This window comes from Strigops habroptila, chromosome Z, assembly GCF_004027225.2.
Source record: "Strigops habroptila isolate Jane chromosome Z, bStrHab1.2.pri, whole genome shotgun sequence".
Taxonomy (NCBI): Eukaryota; Metazoa; Chordata; class Aves; order Psittaciformes; family Psittacidae; genus Strigops; species Strigops habroptila.
In genome coordinates, this window is record NC_044302.2 from 68,224,519 (window position 1) to 68,250,454 (window position 25,936).

The 25,936-nt window shown below is 35.2% G+C and overlaps 1 protein-coding gene across 2 annotated transcripts in view; it reads right to left on the minus strand.

Annotated features, from left to right (window-relative positions):
• CCDC171 (coiled-coil domain containing 171) overlaps positions 1 to 25,936 on the minus strand; it is a 148,426-nt gene that overhangs the window by 73,905 nt on the left and 48,585 nt on the right. The window contains exons 11-21 of one of the 2 annotated variants that reach the window (XM_030470914.1): positions 24,845 to 24,948; positions 21,920 to 22,009; positions 19,842 to 20,042; positions 17,764 to 17,931; positions 15,658 to 15,846; positions 9,935 to 10,463; positions 9,094 to 9,210; positions 4,470 to 4,696; positions 3,693 to 3,875; positions 1,854 to 2,039; positions 800 to 1,140 (exon numbers count right to left, since the gene is read on the minus strand). In XM_030470914.1, coding sequence (XP_030326774.1) covers positions 1,123 to 1,140; positions 1,854 to 2,039; positions 3,693 to 3,875; positions 4,470 to 4,696; positions 9,094 to 9,210; positions 9,935 to 10,463; positions 15,658 to 15,846; positions 17,764 to 17,931; positions 19,842 to 20,042; positions 21,920 to 22,009; positions 24,845 to 24,948 — 2,012 coding nt within the window. In that variant the 3' untranslated portion in view covers positions 800 to 1,122. Of the gene's footprint in view, positions 1 to 799; positions 1,141 to 1,853; positions 2,040 to 3,692; positions 3,876 to 4,469; positions 4,697 to 9,093; positions 9,211 to 9,934; positions 10,464 to 15,657; positions 15,847 to 17,763; positions 17,932 to 19,841; positions 20,043 to 21,919; positions 22,010 to 24,844; positions 24,949 to 25,936 lie in introns of those variants that run through there. The other variant, XM_030470913.1, reaches the window with a different exon arrangement.

The following is a 25,936-nucleotide window of genomic DNA, read 5'->3' on the forward strand; positions in this document are numbered from 1 at the left end:
ATTTGGTTCAAAACTCCTCCATGGAAACAACTGACAATTATAGTCAGACATTTAGAAAACCAAATCAGTATAACTGTAAGCAGTAAGTTTCAGCTTTAAGGCTTATTTTGTCAACCTTCTTAGCCTTGATCTTCTCACAACAACTATATGATTACACTGTATAGTAACTTTACAGATTTCAGCTATAATCAAACATTTTACACTAAATCCAGTTGTTCCAGTAGCAAACAACTGCTAAGAGTTTGTGGAATTAGGATGCATTTTAGGATCACTGCTGTCTAAAAAAAAAAAAAATTATCTAGCCTTTAATTAACAAAAAACAGAAGCTGCAAAATCTAATTCAGTATCCAATAATCCATAAACTAGATTTGTTTAAAACTCCATCCTATATTTCAAATGCCTACAATTGACTTTTTGTTTCATTTCCTCTGAACAAATGTAGAAGTATGTTTTACGTATAAAGTAAAACATGGTAAAATACCACTCATTAAGGTATAAAGTGTAGACCATAATGAAGACTTCAAATAACATCTGTTTTCTATTCCTCCCCTCTTTTATGCTCCTAATACCCATTTTAAAATCTTGAAACAAGTTTTTCCAAAAGAAATCAAAGACAAGTCTAATGTCTTTTATATACTGCAGTTATATCTGAAACAAAAAAGCGACAGTATTAACAAGCAACTTAACTTAAACACTGGACAAGTTTTTTCTTATATTGAAATGAAACACCCAAAGTTAGGGGACTAGAAGGGAGAAAAAAGAAAAACCCAACAAGTATATTGGAAATGTCATTGTCTTTCACCCTTAGTGAAGTGAAGCAGTTTTAGTAAATAATACTGCTAATGAAAATCCTCCTTAATAAATTCAACATTATCCTTTAGCTTCCTCCATTGCACATCACTTCAAACTTTAACTATGTGGCAAGTCATACTCCTTGTCATCTATTTTCACTGTTACATTTTCAACAACAGTTTCCAACATTTCTACTAGTTTTGTAGCTTGCATCTTTTTGGTTCTCTTCCCACCTCTTGACATTTCTTTCCACTTCCTCTGTACATCTTCCTCACAATCACAAATTATTCTATTTCTCAAAATACCAGTGAAGCAGTCTCGCTTGCTCAACTAACAATTCACAGAATACTGGGAAAAAAAGTAGTGGGGCTGAAGAGCAGCCACTATCAGCAAAGCTTGCTCTAAATAAAAAATAAATAAAAGCTGCAAAGCTCAGGTCACCACACATTACTGGCCTGCCATCATGAGGTTTCTTCTCTTCCCATGTTAGAGGTTTCAAACCTGTTTCAAATCTCTTATTATCGCTCTGCTCCTTGGTTTGCTATCAGAGATTCTGATAACAATATCTTTTCCCTCATTACTTGCTATGACTGGAGAAAATTCTAAATCCTGATGAAAAAGTTTCTTTCTTTACTCTCACCTAGCATCTTCTGAACTGACAAATGCATTCTGTATCCTAAGTTTATTTTCAGGAAACAGCTAATCCAGGTTTTAAAATATTCTTATGACCTCTAATAAAAATAAAACTATTCCTGTATTCCTTCATTTTTCCTATAGTCTAGAAAGACCTCATGATAGCTAGAACTGCTGTCTCTTACGTATCACCCAGACACTCCACAGATTACAGATATTGGTGCACATCACCCAGTCCCAAAAGCAGAAAAGATAAGTTATACCTTAAGGTTTCATTTTGAAAGTGGTTTTGGAGGACCCTAAAATTCTAATGGACTGAGTAGCATGTGCGTGTTTACTCTTATCATTTAATTTGCACAAGAACTGCAAGTTTGGCTTATTCACCAAAAGGTAAATTTCTGGTACCTATTTCAGAAGGATTATCTTACCTTTACAGTTTCACTTAAGACTTGGTTTTTATCTGCTTCTTCACTGGAGTGCAATTCTAGTTTATTATTTAACTCCTGTAGCTGTTGCGCCTGTTCATTCAAAAGCACTTGTGCCTGATGCTCCCGATGTAATGCATTATTTAATTCTTCACATGCACTTTCAAACCTCTCATGGGTGATCAATTTCTGATAAGGCAAATAAATTGTGTTTTATTTTGTAACTGTATTCACTTGTTTACATCCCTGACTTTCAGAGTTTCATTTGAAAACATACCAAATTCTAAAACAAAAGCATGCTAAAGATGAATATTTTGCATTTTTAACATGAAGATAGATCACTGAATAATAAAACAGCAGATAATTTTACTGACTGTATTCTTTCAAAAAAGCATTCAGAGTACTGTAAACAGTACATATTCATTATTCTATTCAAATTAGCACCCTAGCTTGTAAAGAATCAGTATTTAGAAGAAAATATGTAGATCAAGGTCCCACATTTCAGTGCATATCTTATTAAACCTTGTAAACAAAACACCTTCCTGGGCTCTTTCTCCCCTCCCCAAAATGTTCCAGAAAGAAGGAATAATTTTTAAATCACCATCTACATTTCAACAACAATCTAAAATACGACAATTTCATTTAACTGTCCCAGAACTGTAAGGGAATAAAACCCGTTAATAACAAAACTGAAGATGATTAGGTCTAACCTTGTCCATTTGATTCAAAAAAAAAAAAAAAAAAAAGATCCATTTTACCAGCTAGGAAGCAGAATGTATGTGAAATCACCTAAAAAATATTCCCTGCTTGGAAATGTTTTGATTGGGACACACGGCACTGACAGGTCTACCAACTAGGCCTCAGGATCAACAGCTACAGAAATGCTGCTCATTCTGCGACATGACTGTTTCAGTTATACTGTGCACCTGTAAAGCATGTATAAGAATCCTTATCCATTCACTTTCTCAGCTAGCTCAAATGTAAGCTCAATCCTGAATGCAACCTACAGAAAATATCCATAGGACGAAAGGTGCCAAAAGAACCTCCAGCATGCTAAAACAAGACAAGTTTCTTCTCCTCCAGTAAGGACTGAAGGCACAGTTTTATGAGTATGACAGGGAACAAACTGATAACCCACAAAATGGCATGAATCCCTTAAACACTGTGTCCATTACTCACTATACTGTGGCTTCAAGTAGGTAAGAAACCTTTTTATTGTCTCTTCTCATTCCTGCCAGACAGTGCTATTTATGGGTTAGTAAACCCATAATGTTTAAGTAAATCAATCAGCAACAGCAAAGGGTGCATACGTGCTACTGAGAATGTAGTAGAGGTCTTTTTTTTTCTTTGCCATAAACTTACTTTTTCAGAGAAACAACCACACTAAGATTTGCACACTAAGACTAGCTCGGGATACAACCCAAACTCAAAGATACAGTAAAATGTCTATCATAATATTTAGCAATATCCATGTACAGTTTAAAATACATTTATGCTTTATGAACTTCTCATCAACACACTTACCAGATATCCTCATGACAGCTGGGTACATGAAACCTACAAATGTTAGGGTATATGTATCACACCAACACTTTCAACATAACCGGGGTTACTGAACACCAAACATATAGTTTACACAGAATAGCTCTTTTTACGAATCAAAGAGAAACTCCTGTGGAAAGGAGATTTTTCTAAATACATCTTCTTTACAGTTTAGTGACATTTACAAGGCAAGTTTTGTGGAAAATTTTGATTTTACACTTGTTTTTCAAAAGAACACAAAAAAATGTGTAAAACGGAGGATCTCTTGTAAGCAGTCTCCTCTAAATTAAATATACTTACAGATTGCTTAAACATATTTAATTGCTTTTGCAGGCTCTGGGCTTTTTCAGCTTCTTTTTTCATCTCACTGAAATTCCATTTAAATTCTGCAAGTTTTAGGCGCAGTGAACGGCGTTCCACCTCTGCTGTATGAAGTCTTTGTGTAAATTCAAATATCTGCTTTTGCAAGGATGCTATACTTTTCTGTTAGTAAACAGAAACAAAATAATATGCTATAAAATGTGCTATTTTAGCAATAAAAACAATCACCTTGAATACCCAAGCAAACTAGATAAAGATGTCATTTTGTCGTCCATCTCTAAAAGACACATGTGAGTGCAAGAATGTGAATGTGTTTTGTGTACTGTTGAGGGTTACTGAAAATTCTGTTTTCAAGGAAGTACCTGTTTTCATGTAAAGCCCACAATAAAAGACAGATTATGTGAGAAAGACTTTATCCTTTCATTTTGGTTAAAGGGAAGAAGGTTATCAAACTTTACAAGTTTGTTCTTATAAAACAAATACAATTTTGATAGAACATTAAAAAAATCTTTTTCTTAGATATATCAAATCTCTTCTTAAATTCTTTGACAATGAAAGACTATTAACACCCTAATGCTTTTGGGTGTTGGAAATCAATTTCTGATTCTCTATGGAGTTGACTTCAACGTAACGGACTCATAAACAATCTGAAACAAAATTAACGGTACTATCAAGAGAGCTTCACTGTAACACTTACGCTGTGAACCTACTTTGTGAACCTACTGTTACATGAAGCAGCACTATAAATAAGCATACCATAATGGGTAGTCTGTCACACAATCCAGCTTCCAGGGCCTGGGTATTTATTTTATGAAGTCCATGAGCCAGCCTCTGTACCAAGGAGTTTTTCTCCAGGTAAGTAATGCTCCTTCTGCTGTCTAATGGAACAGTCTCCATTATTACATTCAGCTTGTCCATAAGTTTTGAAAAGGAGTTCCTGGCTGCATTTACAAGTAAGTGTTCCGAAAGCCAGGGCTTTGGATCTTTGAGAAACAACAACAGCGAAACATCACAGAGTTTATTAGTTCTGGGGGCGGGGTTCAGTGGAAAAAAGCAACAACAATAAATAGCATCCTTAAAATACTCAGTAGGAAATTTCCATTAAGAAGTAGACGAATGAGCTCACAGGAACAGCTCAGAGACACTTTCAGGCAAATTCTGTATTTAGCAATGAACACTCTACTCTCATCAATTTTTTGATAGAAGGGTAGGATAGGATTCTAAGAATAGGATTTGTTTGTCAAAGAATAATTTTCTAGTTGTTTTTACATTCTCCTCTGACGCTATGCTTTCTCAAGTCTTTCTTGGATGTCCTAATTTTGTAATTCAGAAAACATGTAAGACGGATGCAAGTAAATGCAAGCCAGGGCAAGATGTCAGATGTGATAGCACATGGTAAATTACTTCATCGCAATATTTACAATGCAAATTTCTGAGGGTTTCCTGACTCTTCTTCCCTCCCCTCTACAGATGTCTAAATCATTTGCTGTTCAAAATTAGTGAGGCTTGGTACCTTAATGCCATGCTATTTATACTCTGAGACAAGAGAATATAATTTACCTTATTCCAAGGCAATTAAAATTTTACAGCTACAATTACTTATTTCCCCACAGGATTTTGGTAATCATCCTTCTCATATAATGGACTTAAGGCCCCAGCACACCCAACATGTCCTGCTTACTGCTAGATTCGTCAGGTCTGTAATTAATAATTGTGTTTAATGTTGATAAATAAAATTGTCAGTGCTCCTTCCACTAATTGGTATTCCAGATAACAGTTAATAGGTTTATTTATGCCTTAATAAAAGTCTTGTAATTTAGTTTTCCCTCTGCTAGGCAGGTCTTAATCTGTCATTACTTGTCTTATGATACTATCAGTGTAAGATGACAAGCATGGAAGAGCTTATTTACATTCAGTAGTACAGCAGATCTCCTGTTGCTGCAGTGAATTAACATATTTACTTAAGAGTATAAACAGAAAAAAATTACTGTAGCTTTTTTAAGTTAAAGAATTTCTTTTTACACATTGTGAGGATAATGCCAAAGGTTCAAAGCAAATGAAATTTACTTATTGATATCTTTAGATTATGATTCTTATGATACCTAATCAATTACATATATGTGATAAAATTTATCTGTAAGCAAACAAAAAAAAAAAAAAAAAGGCACAATATAAACTCATAGCCTCCGTCAGAGCCATTCTCCTGCATGGTTTCAAAATACCACTATTCCAATGACACCAGCGCTTCGCTGGAGTACCATTTTTGAGTACATGCTCTCCATAGCCCCAGCTAGTAGTTAATCTGGCTTCATGTTTAATATAGCACTCTGTCCATTCATCTTTAAAGCTAAAAATCTAAAAATCTTATCCAGCATCGTTATCTTAACCTATCAAAACACTCTGAAATAATAAAAGAAAAAAAAAAATTCTTATTCAGAAGAAACTGCTATTGCAATGCTCTGTCTACTTTGGCCAAGGCTCCGCTCTTTTATTTATGTTGATTCCCTATCACTAATTACTTAAAATATAAGCTACCTTCAATATTGTAACAGATCACCCTGTCCTACCTGTCTTTCAGTTTCAAAGACAATCTCTTTTCTCCAGTAAAGATGCATTCACTAGTTTTAATGTTTAGTTAAGAAAAATAAAATTACACTAAAAATTAAAACCAGAACATTTGTATTGCCTTCCACATAAGATGACACCAAAACCTTCTAAAAAACTTCTCCTTTATCATGATTTTTGGTAAATACCAAAACAAGAATACTGTCAATGACCTACTGTTCTTTCATTTTTCCTCGTATTTCCAGCTGGTATCTCATTTTACACAAGACTGTTTGCCTGCCAGAAAAGGCAGTATTTCTCCATACATGCAGTACCTAGGATGGCAGCCTCTTTCCCTATGTGTAGAACCTCTAGTTTAACTGTATTAAAAATAAATTCCGACTAATAGTTCAGGCAATTGTTTTGTAGCATTTTAAAATGATTGTTCTACTTCATAACCAAATTATTCTTAGCATCTACAACTTCAGGTAATTTCTTGGTCTGGGGAATAAAAATGCAAATCATCACCTCTGATTTTTTTTTTTTTTTTTAATTTTTATTTTTATGAAGAGCATTTTTGGAGTAAATACATATAAATATGCTGAGCAAGGCACTGACTACTTTGAAAAATGAAGTGAGAATATAATGCAATTCCACAAAGAACTGTATAATTATTGAGAAGTGAATATATGGTTTAAGTGTATACATTTTAAGTACTTGCCCACAAAGGATCAAGAAATTACAATAAAAGCAGCATGTACCTTGTAATGTGTGTAAGAAATTATTAACACAATTACACAAAAAGCAATTAATTTTTACATTAAAGCAATAGGGAAAAAAAGACAATGAAAAGTGGTTAACTTCACTAACAGACGAAGAAAATTCTTGCTTACACTGTTTTGGTGAAATAGAACAGTCAGCAGGATGAACTTACTAGTAGTACTGCACAAGACTAAAATTTTCATGCTAGGTTTCAAATGCTTTGTGCATGTAACAGTTGATGACCTTCAAAAAGCTTCACCTTTACTTTCTCTGATTTATTGCAGTACAGATTCTGTTCAAATAAACCTACAAAACTAGTGTTACAAAAAACCAAAACAAACCAAAACAAAACATCCCGACACTTTAGTGAACTTGTATTCAAACTGAAGCTAAGAGATCATCTCAAGACGTGCTAGAATGAGAACCGGGCTAATGAACAATGTGAAGTGAAATGATCACAAATGTCAAACCAAACCCAATTTTTTAAAAGCTAAAAGCTCCAGAAAGGTGCCTTAAATCACCAGAGCAAAACACCAAAAGTTCCAGTGTTACCTGAGCAATTTGGATTTGGTTTCTCTCAGCTGCCTCACATGATTTCTGAGAACCTAGCCATCTTTAACAGTAATTTTTAAGACACCAAACCATGCCATATTACAGATCCAGACAGCACCTTCTGTTATGTGCAGTCCAATCTGGAACTGCCATTATTTCAATATCTGAAGAGAGCAGATGCCCCTCAGATTGCCTATTTATATCTAAAAAAAATTCCATAATCATTTAAGTCAGTTTGAAGGTTTAAATCCTATTTGAAATATGACTTACAGAACATAAAATAATTTCCTAAGTATGCAAGCTTTCTTTTAAATATATTCCTCCACAGCTTTATCACTTCAACACTTTTGGAATTTCATGTCAAACTTTAAATTATTTATTACTACTTTCTGAACCACAGATTCTTGGGAGACTTTTGATCTCATGAGCAACAGAATTCCAAGTAATACATGAAAAGTTAGATCTTGAGGTTCTGTGAAAATTACTTAAAATAGGGATAAGCTATGCAAAAAATCACCAAAGTGTGGCCATAACATTCTCAGCACGGATTTTGCTAATTCTCAAAATGAAAATTGAGTTGAGTGTAGAGATATCAACAGGAGTCCACCAGAATTCTCATATACTTGAATACCAGCAAAATATCATGAGGTATAGGGTATTCTAACTAGTCACTTCAGCACATCAATGCTGCTGTAGAGTTTATCTTGATCCTTTTTCAATTTGCTGTTCTTTCTCAACATTACATACAGAGGAACATTTGCAGCAAAACCCTGCAAATATTCTGAAACGGAATTCAAACTTTGTTTTTTAAGGGTGTAAATTGAAGTTACTGAAAACAGGAAAGAGTGCCTGAAATTGAATCGAAATACATTTTAATTCAATGGCTGATTTCTATTCAATGGCTATTTCTGATACCAGTTTATTGAAAACAGTATCTATCAAATTCAATTGTTTTCCAGATCTAGAAATTCTAGATTAATACAAAATACAGAAGGAAATTATTTCCTTTCAGTCAGCAGCAGCAATATCCCCAGTTAAATATCTGCAGGTTTTAGGGCCTGCATGTAAGAAAAACACAGATGAAACAGGCAGAAATTACATGGATTTTCTCTATGGAAAAAAAATTAGGTTGAGCTTCAGTAAAATACTTTTTGAATATTAGAAGAGTGGAACAAAATAACTTGGAAGCTTGTAAATATTACTTCATTGGAAGCTTTTGAGAATAAGTTCTCCAAATAGCCATTGGCATGGTATAGATGGTTCTTTTTCTATCCCACAGCAAAGCAGGCAAAACTGCGTATACACTTTTTAGAAGCACTCCACAGCCTTCTGTTTCTGTGACTCTATATAGTGAAATTATAAAGTATCATATCACCAATTAAAGAAAACTAATCTGTTCCAACAACATAGCTTTCCAGAGATTTGATCCAGAATAGTTTAGATAAAATCCTAAAAACGGAAATGATGTATCCACCCTCATTATTTTTTATCTTCTACTACAAGAATATACTTTTAAAATTACCTGTTGTGTTAACAACATCCTGTAATTCGGTGACAGAACTTATTATTGCAGCAAGGAGGTTAGAACTAGTAAACCAGCTGAATGCTTCAACAGAGTGAATTTGCTCCTCTTCACGACCTGTGAAACAGAATTGTAGCCAGCAATAAAACTAGATAACTAAGACACACTACTATCTCCTGCTCTTTCAGAAATAAGCCAAAACTAGGTATTAAAGCTACAAACTAGCTCTTCTTTCAGGACAATTGAAATGTATTAAATATGCTTCCAAAACTACTAAAAGTAGTAGAAAAGTAGATGGATCTCCTAGGTTGGGAAACATTTTTGATACCATTTATCCTTGCGGGTGGAAGCATGAGCTAATCTGGTAACAGGAAGGGACAGGAAGAATACATAATCTCTAAAGAAAATTTAGAAATCCTATATTACTATTTTACTTGAATCAGAAAGCAACTTTTTGCATTTTTAGTAGGAAATAAATATTAGAAGTTATTAATAAAACAAGAGGAAGAACCTTTTCAAAAATGTACTGATGGCTAATTATTTAGGAACATTACACTGTATTTACAACAGAGAATGTGGTAGCACCTAGTTCTGAAAACTGGAATGCAAATGCCAAAAATATCAAACAGTATGAGTTCACTCCTGTAGTTGTAACTTCTCCTTCACTGCTTAACAGACTAAGCATTTTGTTTTTAGGGAAATCTAACTTGTCAAGAAATCCAGAATTCACAAATCCAGAAACTACATTTATAAAAATGTCATTAAATTTGTCTTTACACTCAATTAATAACAACATTCCTGTTTGTTATTCACTAACCATGTAATTTGACATAACACTTATCAAAGAAGAAAACAATTTGCTTACTTGACACGTTATGCTTGCCTTTGGATTCTCCTATACAAACTAGAATTCCAATCCCTTCTTTGAAGCCGTCTGCCCAGGAGAAGAGAGAACTAGAAGACTGGGCTAAAACTTTAAATCTGTTAGCTGCCAAAACTGCAATCACACCTCTTCGAAATACATGAATCAAGCCTTTGAGCTTTCTTTTCTTTAGTTTTGCATCATCTTGACTGTCTTCCTCTACATCAGAGAGTGCATGAACTAGGGTCCTAATCTCCTGGTTCACTAATTCATAAATGTTGACCTGATCCTGGAGAAGGTCCCTCTGGGAAGACATAGCACATGATCGGCCATAGAGAGGATACAGGGCACCTGCCAATAGTGCACAGGCTGCCAGGAGAGATGAATGCTCCTTCTGAACCTGTGTTAACATATTTTTCACAGAAACATTTTCAAGGGCCAATTTATCCCGTCTTCTTTCAAGGACATAAATTTTTTCCTTGTTTTTCTCTGCTGTTTTTTGGTATTCCTGGGATAAGAGGGGGGGGGGGGGGGGGAAACAACAGAAAAATATTAAGATAGATAGAAGATTTTTTAAAAAATAACAAAATTTTTAGCTAAAGAAGTTTTTTATTTCAGATTCAAATAACCCATTAAAGAAACAAAAAAATATAACTAGTTACTGTAAAGTATCTCACCTAACGAGCAGTTAGAGAACCAGATATATGAAAAGAATTCAATAGTACAAGGAAAATTTGCACAATCTTCAGTTAGAAATACGGTAATCCACTAGTACTGCAATAGCCCACAGGAGGTCTGACAGTACCTGGTTGTCCACAATACGGTTTTATGAGTTGGCTTGAGAATAAGCAATTGCATCCTCCATTTCAAGAAAGAACATTGCTTTTCAAAGCAGAATGAAAGTTTGTGTAAGGGACAGGAAAAAAAGAAGATAGACTCTGGAAGATAAACCTAAACAGATTGGCAGCAGCTGGGAAAGGGGAAGTAAAGGTGATCTCTTAATTACTTTGTAATCAACCCCCTACTTATATATTCACAGATTAATTAGGTCTCATACAGAATTGTGTTTTCAAAAGAACAGTGTAATACAGATATTTTTATTTTGACTAGTGCCATTACAGATTTTTTTCAACTTGCAGAACATTTTTTATTTTCCTCTCTCTGCCCTGAAATAGGGAAAGAGGAAGATTTAAAACAGTAAACCAGTGTAGCAAAATGAAGACATCAACAAGCCAGGGAATGCCAGGACTAAGGTTAGACCATGCACAGACTGGTTGCTTTCGATAACATGTAGTTCTTATACAGGAATCAAGACCCTACGCTGGGACCTCAGAGACTTAGACTGGCTTCTTGGTGCATGAGAGTCCTCTGTGATTGGAACAACCACTTGAGGCTACATTTAAACAAGACCCAGAGATAAATTTCAGGCACTGTTCACAAAGAACCCACAAACTCAAGTTAAATGCATATGTTCCACTTATAATACACGAACACAAAAAAACAAACATGAATGGTACGTCAAGTCTGCATGATAAAGAGAGGATTATGCTAAGGTTTAACTACCTCTCTTACAGCTATAAGCAATTTTGTTAAAAGTGGGGTGAGGCTATTGCTGTCAGCAGTGTCCAAAAGAGAAGTAAATCAGTATCATCAAAACACATTCCCATGTGTTCTATTTGGTACAGGTCCCAAGCAAGCAGTGAGGGCGGCACCGTAGTTTCTTCACCGTCCTTGACACCGCAAGCACAACAGTATAAAAAAATACATAGCTCTCCCTAGAATGGAAATACAAGATTCCATGCTTCTATAGTGCAGTACCCTAGTCAGTTCAGACTTTTTTTTTTAAGAGGAAGAATTTGTAGTGTTATTAAAATACTCTCAGTAATATGAAAATAGAGCAGGTAACTAAAAGATTTAATTACAGAATGCAATTTACAGGCCTCATGTCACTTACTACTCTAAAATTAAGTATGAACATGTACAATACTTTCAGTGCTACTGCATTATTTACAGCATTTGATTTTTATAGGAAAAAAAAAAAAAAAAAAACCCAAAAAAACCCAGACCCTGATAGCATGACTGGAAGGAACTGAAAAGGTAAGCTGAATTTAGAAAACAACTTACAGTTTCTGGCCATCACAGGTGAAAGGCCAATATCTGAGTAAACAAAGTATGATCCCTACAGGGTTGTTGGGCAGCAATACTAACATTCAGTGCTCTGGCTAATTAAAGCTTATTTTTTAAAAAGAGCTTAGTGTTTTTATGCTTATGGTTATATGGTAATACGTAAAACTGAACAAGACAATCTCTGACTACAGAAATGTAAAAGTTTTGTAAGAAAATACCCCTTGATTTTACCAGCTAATAATTGCTTTTGTCTTACCCCACACTGGTTCTAGTGTTTTCTTCAAAGCTTAAAAGCACAGCTTTTGAAAGCGACAAAATTTCTTCCTAAACATTGGCAAGCCAGCTTGAGGGACACCTCACTGGGTTGCAGAGCTTGGTGGATTCCAAGAATCCTTAACAAAAAACCAGGTGCTACTAGCAACACTGTTTTATCCTTACCTGTTTTTCTGGCATGAAAATAGAGCTGGAAACTAGAAATACAATGACTTCAAAAGGTTCTCCTGTATTTCAGTATTTTTCTAAAAATATACATCTATACATCTAACAATATCAACACCACTGCCCTCCACTTCTTTCCTGTGTTTTAAGTACGTGGGCCAGACATGTCTATTAAAGACACCCAGTGGGTCAGGAAAAAGTATGGTTACATGTACTTCTGCCTTGGCACTGATTGCACTGACTTTTGATACAACTGCAAGATACCATAGCCTTTAGCTATTTCACCAGCCTTGCTATAAAAGCAAGGCTTCCAAATGACAACAAAAAAACCCGACAATAAAAGACTTTTTTTCCTCCCTAGAGGACTTTTTCCCTTTCCTGTTTAGCAAACCTTTTATTTTTCTGTTGAAATTAACATTTTTTAAGTAGTTACAGGATTTTTCTCTTACAACATGTTTTTGCATATCAGAAAAAAACCCTTCTATTTTAAGTGGTTGCCACAAAAAGAAATGGGGACAGATTAATAAATGTCTACATAATAAACAAACAACAACTGATAGTTAAAATTCAGAGGACATTTCCTATGAGACTGTGCACAGTCTAAATAAATATTTTTGTGAGGCTAAGGAACAAGCACAGTAGCATTTTCAAAATGGCACACCTCTAAATCCAGAGGACTGCACTCCTGCTACAAAAGGCAAGTAAAAAGCATATGCAATTTAGGCTCCATTAACTCTGCAAACATGGAGACCACTGACAAAGAAGAGCAGTATCTATAGAGTGCCTTGTTTACTGCTGATCTGTGATAAGGCCACTCTGGGAATTTCTGTCCTAGAGAAAAACAGTGAAACTGCTTTCTGATGACATTGTCCATCTGACCTACAGTAACAGCTTTGAAGTAGTACCTATTAGCATCCATAGATTCTATCTTGGAATCAGAGACCCTGAACAGTATTGGCTGGGGACAGAAGCAGTGGCAGGTGTCATTGCTACTAAACCCTCCAGATTTTGCAATATTACAATTTAATCATAAGGAGACCATTCTGAAAAGCCCTAAATCTACCGCAGCTCCAAGAAACCAAAATAGTAATTTCCAACATATATTACTCATACTGCTGTGTATTTGGAGCTTTCCATTAACTTCTGAGAGTCTGAATTGACAGTTTCAGTTTGCCTTTGTACACATACCGGCAATTGGGAAAACTAAAGAAGTCTCAACCCAGGATCTCTGAGGAGAAAGTGTCTAGAAAAAGGCATGGAACACTGGTTGAAGACAAAGTTACAAAAGGATGCATCCTATGATGTACCATTAGCTTGGTGCATGACAGCAAAAATTGCTCCTCTTCCTTTTCTGGAAAGGGACCAACACCTACAGGGGATTAGTTTATTGAATTGCTTGTAATTAACACTCATATTTTTGGATGGAAAATACAGCAAATTATTACAGTTTTCTTGTAGTGCTAGAACAAATGTCCTAGAGTGATGATACCCACAGGTCTACAATGAAATACAGAATACTGGCAAATTATATTCCACTTGCACTGATTATATGTTTCCTATAAAATTTAATGAATAAACCCAGCTAAAAAATTAAATTTAAATATTGCATTCTGTATGTTTATGTAAACTCTGGCACACAGTAATATCTGAAAGACCTTTTGAAGACATTCCATAACTTGAGGCACATTTTTCCTTGTTTCCTATGGAAATAAGGCTACAACGTTAGTTTGTCTGCACACCTATGATCCAACAGAGCAGTGATCTTGCAGACGAATATGATAAAATACAGTCAAAACATGCCCATCTATTTCTAAGGGAAAACATTTCCCTTTACAAAACCCAGCAGACCTGTACTGCAAGTTGACAGATGAAAGTATTTTCTAGAGGACATGCGTACTGCACTCTCCACCAAAGAGAGCCACGATTTCAGTACGTGCTCTGATAGCTGTTTACACAATTCAGCTGTGAAGACCGGCTGGTTCAGCATCATTCTGAAGAATGGCACAGTACTGCACAGCACCAATTCTCCACAATACACTAAGAACTCCACAAGAGATGACTTAGGCCTTTTTCTTTTTCAGCATCCATAGGAGGTAGAAATCTAAACTGCGTAAGTCCCCTTTTTCTTTAGGAAGGAAAAGTAGTTTTTAAAATTAAAATTAAGCTGTCTCATGTTATCATTCTATTTGTTGGCAATGATTTCATAAGACGAAACTACAGGATGTTGGGAGAACTTAATATAAGTCTGGATGCCACTTATTCTACTTACAGGGATGTTTTTAGTATTGCAAAAATCCAATGTGAAATGTAAATATCAAGCAAAAAATATATACAAGATTTTAACTCATTCCCAAGAAATCACCATGAATTGCTCTGTCTAAAGAACACTTCATAAATACATCTTTCAGAACACAGAGTTCCAAGCCCAAAAGCTGAGTCAAATACATTCTCCTGATGAAACAGCAAATAACAAGGTGTACCTTATTTCCTCTATTTCATAACACTTAACTGAAACACGTATAAAGGAATGTAACTGAAAAGACAATGAACTGAAGTTGTAGAATAACAGTGAAAATTTTAGATTGCAAATAACTTTTCTAACAACCAGTGACAACAATTTTACACTTGTGAACCACTGCTCATTGTAGTATCTGTATAACAGAGTCCTTCAATACTGCTGAAATCTACAAATGTAACTGCTAATTGGTCAGAATGTATATACCTAAATTTATGACCAGATGACACCACATCACCATTACTCTACAGAGTCTTTGCAAATCAGGACACTGAAAAAGTAACTGCTGCCCTATAAATTCCTAAAATAGGGCATTTCAGTCTTACAGCTTTAACATTCTCAAAATAAGAAAAATCAATAGCAATTGCTACACCAAATTAAACAAATCACTTCTGGAACGTTTTAACAAAGTCATTTATTTCTTATTATAAGTGAAGTTAATATTAGCGAGCAGGGTGGGGTGTTGAGTTTTTATTTATTCTTTTAATTATTATTTTAAAGATATACTGAAATTCCCAAACAACCTTAAACTGGTTAGTAGCTTAAAAAGTACTGAAACAATCTATTAAATATTTACAAGAAAAAATAAAAATAAAAAAATCAGAGGTTCACAGCACCATACCTGTGCCCTTGCATGAACTTCCCCAAGGAGACCAGAGTACTGCTGTTCCAGATATGTTTTTTGTTTCTGCCAACAGCTTTCCTGTGCTTTCATCTGTTCAGCCATTTCGCTAAAAGCATCTTCCTGGCTCTGCTGAAGCTCCTTCACAGTATCAGACTTGCTCTTACAAATACATTCTAGGTGAGATATCTGTGTGACATGCATTTTAAAAAATTCTTTTACCTCCCAAAACACCTTTTTACTTTAATTGTATGTATTAGTTTAAGCACAGGCTATTCCAGCATAAAATCCAAATTGTAATTCCTTCAACACATTTATTAAAACTAAGTAAAAACCTTTCATAACAGATTGTTTACTTGAATCTTTCAACAAAACTGAGACATATTTAGGAATAATAAATTTTTGTTGGTTTCAGTTTTGTCATCCTTATACCACCTTGCATATACCTGTTGCCTTCTTTGTTGGAAACCTGAACTAGACACTTCCTGTACTACTTTGAAACAAGTGCAGTAAATCTTGTGCTGCTAAATTAGTAACCCAAGTATACCAGTCCTTCAGCATTTTGCAAGAGTTGGAAGTAATAATGAAAAAATAGCCCTTTATTTTATTTTTTTTTTGTTTTACTGGAAAGTTGAAACATTCCACATATTATTCAGTATTAAAATAATGTCAGGAAACTTCAGTGCACAGAATGTTTTTCTCCCAAGTAGCTCATTTGTTTATGATGTGGTTTCAACAAGCATGAAGGGATTCACTCTGTGGTCTAGCTTTGCAGGTCCCATGCAAACTAAATGGAGGAATGAATCAAGCTAACATTGACCTCTAAGTACACATGCTTATACTTTGTTACTAGTTACTAGAATATCAGCAAGATACCTCCCAAATAGACCACACAGAACTGCAGGAGAAAAAAACCTGTTCTCAGTAAGCAGGTAACACAAAGGTAACTGCCTCAAATCCCTGGAAAGCTGGCAGGAACATGAAAAGAGCCCTAGAGAACTCACAATCAATGTCAATAACCATACTAAATTAAAAAGCAAGAAACAATAATACACAACCCCCCCAAACACTGTCAACAATGTTCAAGCCCTTCCCTTCCATTCCCTTTCCTCCTTGACTTCAAAAGGAAAATAGAAACATACATCCAATCTGCATAATCCCTCTTTAGTAAATTCCATTGACTGCTGGGGTGTTTACTAAATAATGGGCAGAGTGAAAACAGTTCACTGTAACCACCCTTGTCCCTTAATCAGGCCAGAAAAGAGGCCACAATTCCAGCAGATGAGAAACACCTGAAAGAGCTTTCTCCTCCCATGCCTCAAGAACAAAATATCAGAGCAGCCAAGATCTGGAGTCACTGTATTAGACTGTAAGACTAGCCTGATCAATGCAGGCAGAACATGAACTGAAATCCTAAACAGTAGCATATGTTACCCTTTGGAGCCAGTTTAAGTTATTTAAAAAGAAGTCTTTTCTTTCCTGAAAACACAGGGATTTCTGGGGAGAAAGGCCAGGTAAGCTTTTTCATATTAAAATCCTTCAGAAAAGTACAGCTTCTCCCTTAAACAAATATTGATGTATTTTATGAAAATATTTTCTATTGTATTTCTAAACACAAATTTCATAATTCAAAAGTTACAATTAAACCAAATAAACACAATAGCATCTTTTCAGATAGTACCTCTGAATCATAAACATTAAAATTAAAGATGAAGATCCAGAAGTAAGCGCATTTTGTTTCTGTTTTAGGCTAAAATAAAGACTTGCTTTATTAGTGTAAATGACTAAGTTCTTTGAATTGCTTCATCAGTAAGATTAATTTATTTTCTTTTAATTAGGTCCCTGTGGCTAATATTGGCTAGTACTATTAGCATGTCCTGCACAGAAAGTGGAGCTTAGAGACTTCATACAGACTTCAGTCATATTTACATGCCCACAGCAATGGCATCAAACTGAGTTGTAGACAAGCCATAATTAATGGTATTGAATTATTAACGTCCAAATTCTTTTTGAAATAAGATGAATGTCAGTCCTTTTTAATGATACTGTGATGTGGACAAATGTCACTGAATTTAATAGCGGTAGCTGGTGCCTAAGGACACTTACCTTCTCATTAGCCCCGTTGAGGTCTAAGATCAGGGCATCAACATTCTCCTGCAAGACTGCACAAAGCTCAGACCAAGAGAATCTATCTAGGATGCCTTCTGGTTGTTTTATAAGCACACAGCCTGCTACCAAACGCTGATATAAGCTATGGAGGAAGGTTAGCTTCTCCTGAGACAAAAAGAAAAATTAGCTGTTGTATCTGAACAGTGTTCTAATCCAAAGAGATGCATCATATGTGTAGTAATGTGAGCTGCACACAGCTCAAAAAACCACAAAGCTCATTCTCAAATCTTTTCAAAATTCCTCAATCCCTTGTTAATATTTGCAGTCATACATATTAAAGCCAGAGTACAGAAATGGTTATTACAAAATCTGTCTGATTAGATATGGTATACAAATAAAGCCAGCCCAGTCTTGCAGTGGCCACTAGTACCTGATACAAATAAAAATTTCCGTGCTATTAGTAGATGTAATCTGATCATTCATGTTAACACATTCAGGTACATTCAAATTGTACCCACCTCCTATACCTGCACAGCACATAGGAAGGTGTCTGATTAGCTTAGCAGCACAGCACACTGCTTACACAATTACCACTCTAAAGTCCTTAAAAAAATATTTTCATGTGAATTATGTGTGAATAATATAGCTTCATCAGTATACTCAAGCCATGCCTCATTCATTTACACTGATTTTCATGTAAATATAATAGATATAAATAAATATTTTAGTGTAAAAATAATAAATTGATGCAAGTTATAAATAAACTTCAGCAACAATAGCATGCAACAGAAATTCCAGCCTTCATCCTTTTAGTACATATAGGCAACTTAGTAATTTCGATTAAGACAACAATAGAAAGCTGTACCTCAAAAGCCACAAGAAACAGAGCCTTTATTCAAAGTCAGTAAACCATTGTAAAAGTTCTCACTGTTTTCTAGAGGCCTTGGATAAGGCTTTACATTAAGAAATTGTAGATTACTGAGATGGGGAACTATGTTTTTTCTGAGGCCTTTCCACTACACTTCAGTGCATTTTCTCAAAATTACTCCATGGTATTTTTAGGCAATAAAAAATTGCAGTTTAGTTTAAACTTTATTTCTAGCAGATCTCCTCATTCCCTACTGAAAATACAGTGTGCCACAACCATTACATTTTTGCTTAAGCTGTGACAAACCAAGGATGGTAATTATCCATTTGGCATGAAAAAGGGATCCCAAGACCCAAAATCAATTCACACATGTTGAATGCAACCACACTGTTGTAGACACGCTGACTTTACAATACAGCCAAGCTTCTAGTTTCCTTCACTTTAATCATTATCTGATGTGTATAACAATTCCAGCTGCTTCATGTGGACACAAATTAAATACCAGACTGTAAAAGAGGTGGAAAGAATGTTTTCTTTTTAGTCAGTTGGCATCCATGTCCAAATTTGGGGAAGTAATGAACTCAATATGCACAACCATGATAAAGTATATCATCGCTATTGCTAGTACTTTTTTGCTTTATTGGGGGAGGAAAAGCGATAAAACTAACACCTGTAAACAAATACAAGGAGAGAGAAAACAGTTCTGAAACACCACTTTGTGCAGCAATTCCTACATATAGCACACCACAACAAGCTAACAGGTAACAAATAAGAATTTCCAGGTTTTGTGTCATGTAGGCAAAACTACCTCAACTCCACATTTGCTATCTATCAAATTGCCATGTGAATCAGTAATTAACCACACATGATGATGACTATTGTATGTTCCAATTGTAAAACATTTTTGTTAACTTTCAATTTGAAAGAAAGAAAACATTGTTCATCAGGAATAGCTCTTTAAATAAACTTAGTTGTTCAAAAATTCAGAACACTGGAAGAGTTAAGTTATTAATTCTGATATAGAAGGAAGGAGAACCTGTCCTGAGATCTTGTAGATATTAAATACATATTTCAAAATACATATCTTAAAATCATATTTTGGGGATAAATCTGTTAAGACTAAGAATAACCATCTGATATATGTAAATGTATAAAGTTGAGATTAAATAAAGACTCTCTTTGACAGCCATCTTGTCTTTGGTAATACCTCCACATCCTTCTGGTAAGCCCTGGTAAGCTTCTGGATTTCATTTTCAGATTCTGTGACACGTACTTTCTCCTTCTCCCAGCATTGCCGTACATTCAGTAGTTCAATTTTTAAAGTTCCTATTAAAGTCTCTCTGTCTGCACACTTAGTGTGCAAATGATTTAACTCTTTATTGGCATCAGCTAGATTATCCTGAGCTTCCTGTAGAACAGAGGCATGGAACAGAAAAGAATTTTACTCTATAAAATTTTACCTTAATCCAGTGCTCACTATCTGAAGAAATAAACAGTCATATAGCCACATGTGTTCAGAAGGCTCCAGGCTAACTATTTTTCAATAATAGAATTTCAAAACTAACAAACAACAGTCTTTCTCCACATCTCGTAATTAGACAGCATCAGAAATCCATCTCAGAGTTAAAAGCTCCATGATGCAGTGACCTTCTGAATCCCCTCTACGCCCGCAACTGAGATGCAGAATGCATGGACACAAGTTATCCTCCACAGAGTAGAGAGCTCTCAGAGCTACTGAAAAGATACATTATGTTCCTAAGTAAATCTCTTGATTCATTACAGCTGAGTAGGTAGACAACACAGACATCTGTTGTTACCCACCGTCGGCACAGTAAAAAAATACAAGGACTCTCTTTGGAGATTGGACCATCAGAAGAAAGTAATAATCAGAAATGGTCATACATACAATCATTACGTTACCAGTACCAAATCTCGCAAGGTAAATGAACTTAATACACTACCCCTTTTCAGCCAGAAGATTGCTGAGACGGAGTGGACAGATACACATGCTTTCCACTCCTACAAGCACTGCACTTCCAGTGCTGCTAAAGTTTGCTAAAGGTCAAGCTGCAAGCACTGTTTGTTTTCCATAAAATCATAGCTGCTTATATGGGAAATATAATAGGAAAGATAATTCTAAATTCATCAGGCAGTGACAACTTTTATTCTTCTTAATGAAAATACTAAAAGATTAAAGCAATGTCAATTTTGTCCCACAAATGCTGTCATACTGGATCTAGTTTGCATTCATTTTTACAGTTTTATTAGCAAAAATTTAAAGAGAAACTAGTGAACTGCATAAAAGCATCACCATCTGTGTGTAGCAAATTCAGTTTTTGCATGAAGAATACAAGTATCTGGTGCAATGGGTTGGAAAATTTTTAGGTGCCTTACAAAGGTGCTGCAACAGAAGCAGAAGACATAAGTCCTCTGAACATAAATTGATAAAGAGAGTTCCAATCAGATGACAGGAGATCATGTGCAAGTATCAATTTGTATGAAGATTCAATGAGTGTTGCAGAAGCATCTGTGACTAAAGTGATAAAGCAGCATATTCCCAACAAAAGAATCTGAGAAACACTGGGAATAGAGACATTCTATTTTGGCAGTAATATAATATACTGCCAGTTGGGAGATTAAGTTTAACCATGACCTCAGGACTTCCTCATTCCCTTGGCCATTGATGTAACCAGACAGGACATTACTAAAGTGGTGTGTCAGCCAAAAACAGAGATTAAAAAAAATTCTTCTTCAGAAACTAAAGAAAAGAGTTCTCAAGTATTTTTATCAGTTCTCAGGTAGATTTTATACTTTAAGAAATTTTGGGCTGCACACTGTTAAGGATGACCTGATGCTTCATACATGCATTAACTTGTCTGATAAACACGACAAAAATTAACAAAGGAAAGGACATCTTTAATAAAATGTGCTTTCATACAAACACAGGTAATGAAATTCTCTTCCCCTTTTCTTGAGAAAAACAAGTAACAGGAAAAAATTACTGATGCTGATTTCAATATAAAACAGTACTTTGCAAGTTGATAAATCTATTTCATACTATTTCAGAAGTGCAATCAGTTATGCTCAGAAAAGATCAGTTAGGTAGCCTAAGGTGGTAACCAGCATAGAGCAGCATGACTTCACACAAACTTGCAAGGTAAACTCATCTGCTCACCAGAATACAACAGAGAGACTTATTCTGATAAGATAAAAAGATACCATAAATCCAGAAAAATACATTTTTTGCAGAACTTTCAAATTTTATGTAAGTTCCTGAAATCATACCTTAAACTCTTCACTTAAAGCACACATTTTCTCTTTGGATATCTCAAGTTCTTTCGTCATCTTTTCACACAAAGCCTCCATTTTCCCAAGCTGTGAAAAATATGGAGGTCAAACAGGCTTTTACAGAAAGGCTACATAATCACTTGAGTACAAAAATTTTGTATATAAATGGGGGGAAAAACAAAAAGTTTCCAATTCCTTTGACAATATTTATACTCCATACAATAATGTGCTATTACAAAAGCATTAAGATTTTTATAATGATTTAAGATAAATAGCAGTGGCAGAATCTGAAACTGAGTCCACTATTAAATTTCCCATTAACTTTCAAAATATCTGACAAAAACACAAACTTTGAAACACATGTGAAAATGTAATAAATTCAGATCATGATCTGCGCAGTGGTTTGAGAAAACAAGTTCTCAAAGTCAGTGGCCTTTTGCAGAAACTGTCCAGCTACAAGCCTGGTCTCTACTTTTTATGAAGTGCTGGATAGTACTCACATACCCATAAAAAGCAGACATGTTCCAAAGACGCATTGTAACTACTGAACTATTTGTGGTGTTACAAGAAACCACATTAGAGGTAGTTCATCATCAGCACATGTACTAGCTTCACCTTCCACTTTCAAAAAAGATAACAACATTATCATTATAATCTGTCTTTACCTGATAATGAAGTTAGCAATACAAACGTCTGAAAGAAAGCATTGAATAGGAATGTATTATAGTTCAGGTTACTACTGGTACTTAAGCATTAAGGGGCAACTCAGAAGTAAAATAACCCATTTGCAAAATTTACAAATTACTTTGGAAAGTAGGTTTTTGTTTTATCTCAAATCAGGACACTTGGCAGAACCCTTAGAAATAATTACAGCAAATTACAGAATGCTACTGGAATGTTTGCAGTCTTTTTGTTGGTTTACTAGTGTTGTCTCTCTCCCCAAAAATATTCTAGCCTCTGCACTATACAGAGAGTTGAAAGCCTGTTATCTGTCAAAAGCAAAACACTCATACACCATTCAGTCACACAAATGAACCAGATTGTTTAATCTAATGTTTAACACAGTAAGTCACAGGTGACACATGACAAGTTTACCAGCATATTTCACATATACATACAGGTGTATGCGTATATTAATAACTCCATCAATATGCAGGGTCTTGTTGAAAATCTATAAAAAGAACCACTACGTAATTACTCAAAACTAAGCCCTTACTGCTGTGTATTAAAACATCCTGTTTTTATTGCACAGTGCCCTTCATAGTCCCTTTGTGCATTATTGTATTATTAAAAAGTTTTATTACTAAACATATCTAATATATAAAAAGCCAAAAGCAGTGTTATCTATGCGGGTGGGGATAATCAAGAAGGACAGAGCACTGCCCTTTCTGTGCACCATGAAGGTGCTTGGTGATCTCTGGCTCCATATGACAACTTCAGGGTCAGTCACATGCAGTCCTACTAGGAAGTCTTGTGGCAGGTCATCTGTTGGTCCTGCTCTGCTTGCGATTTATTTTCCTTGACAGTTCATCCTTCTTTCTGTCAGAATACTCTCTTTGCTTTCTTAGCAGCCACCCCCTTGGTCTCCCCACTGCTGTCTCTGGCACAGTTTCACAACAAAGCACATCACTAAGCCAAAGCCTGCTGAGTCGACTTTTCAACTCTGCTGCCTATCACGTGACATTCCCCCTCCCAAATAACAATTCGCTGTGGGTATTATGCTCCTAGTTACTCTTCAGCTTCCAGACTTGGGTCTCGGAAGAGTTTCCTAATGACTATGCGCATCAGTTCTCTTACCTCACTGGGAGATACCTAACAGTGCTTGCTGTTTGCAAAAGTATAATTGTTTCCACGGTCACTTATTTTTGCGCCCATTGAACAATCTCGAAGGTCTTGCGGGAGACCATTCTTCTCCCAGTAAAAAGGGCAAAGCTGACACACTTTTTGCCTGGGGTTTTTTGTTGTTGGTTTTTTTTTTTTTCTTTATTTAAATGTTGTGAGTGACTAACTAGACTACACATTTGTCAAAACAGAAGACAAAACCTAGAAACTAAAAAACACTACTGGCATTTTTAAAATCTTATCTATCAGACCCTGCCCTTCTGTATTTGCCAATTTTATCCAAAGATAAGTGAATTACAAGCTCGCATAGAAAGCTTTAACAGCGCAGTTAACTTCTCTCTACAGCCTTTAAAGCCACAAATTCATAAAACATTTACACCCAAGAGAATTAATTTAATCACATTAGCAATACAAATGAGACAATAAATGCAAGATCATGACTTCTCAGTCAGTGAAATAAAGACTAGTAGGACTGCATGGAAAACATTTGATTTTTGTGAAGGGTAAGACTTCCAAAATTGAAATAGTTCCATTACTGTCCTAGATAACTTACAAGTATTGTTACGGTCCTATTTTACTTGAAAAGACCTCAAAACAGCACCAGAAGAGATTTCATCATAAACACACATCTCAGAAAATTATGCCACTTTCTAAATGTACAAGGGCAGGCACATTTACATAACTAATATCAATGACTGCTGAGGCTCAAGTGTTGTATATTTAGGAATACTGCAGTATACACTGCCCAACTCTTCAATCATCATCTTTTAACTGGAATCCTAGATACGAATGGTTCATTTTCCTGAAAATTTATTTAAAATAATAACCTCAACAGGTTTAACAAGAAAACAAAAGCAAATTAAACTTAAAGAAAAAACCTCTTCTCCCTGTCCCCCAAATTTAAGTGAAACTTCACTGTAGGGCTAGCTTAGTGAAAGAGTAGTGACAGAGATTATTTCTTTGGGTATACGTGAAGCTGTCAACTCAACATTCCCACTCTTCTGACCTTTTTTACAAGCAAAGCGTATGTACTGTCGCAGGCCGAAGGCAATACATAGAGCCAAACAGTGCAAGTGTTACCTCATTAGATGTATCTTCCAGCTTGTTCTGGTAAGCTGTCAACGTACACCTCAAAGTCTCAAGGACAGAGAGGCTTGAAGGTTTATCTTTGTCCTCACAAATGCCTGAAGGAAAATACAGAATGAAAATTAAGCCTTAAAGCCACACAGAAAAAACTGCTTGCCCTGCATGAGAGGTATTAAAATTAGTCAGTGCATCAATGACAATACAAAATACTCAACACCAGCCTTGTTTGCCATAAGAGATGCAGGTGAACAGCCATATTTTTATAGCAAATACAGCTGAAAGACATTTGTATAAAAGCTTTAATACAGATACAGAACTGTAAATTCTGGATTACATTTCTACCTAATGTATTTGGTATGCAGTCTCACATGTAATTTCTACTGTGATCAAGTCTGTGTCATTCAGTCGGACCAGCCAACTTTAAAACCACATAATAACACACTTTGAAAAACATGTTGCCTGAAAGTTCAAGCATGTTACACTTTTCCTGACATTATTTTGCTGTTGTGACTAAGCATTCACATTATAAGGTAGTACTTCATTTACTCAAACCTTTACCGAGCCAAAGATCACATCACCATGTTATGCTTGGAGAGGTCTTAAAAACCTTTTAAATGATCTTGAATTTCATTCCAAAGGAAATAAAAAAAATTTATTATCTGTCTGCAGAGTCTTACATAACGTTTCAATTATAAATCTTAAAGCAGATATATCTATTATACACATACTACACTTATTTATTAAACCTTTAGACAGAGACTTCTGATCTGACTGCCTTAATTAGGGACATATGAACAAGTTTGAGCATTCCAACGCCCATACTACAATGTGCTAAGAAAGCAAAACAACACTGTATTGATCAAGAGGTCACAAGATGTCAGCTGATATTAAATTTCTAAGAACAAACTATTCATTGTTTTTCTTGTGTTACAGCAAAACACCAGGTTATTGACAGATTCTTCTTCTCAGCATTATTTATATTACTATGCAGCATTTACAAACTTACTTTGTAACAAATTATAGTATCAACTTTTCCACGAGTCTTAACATGTTCATGTTCTATAAGCAAACACTGTTTATCAACAC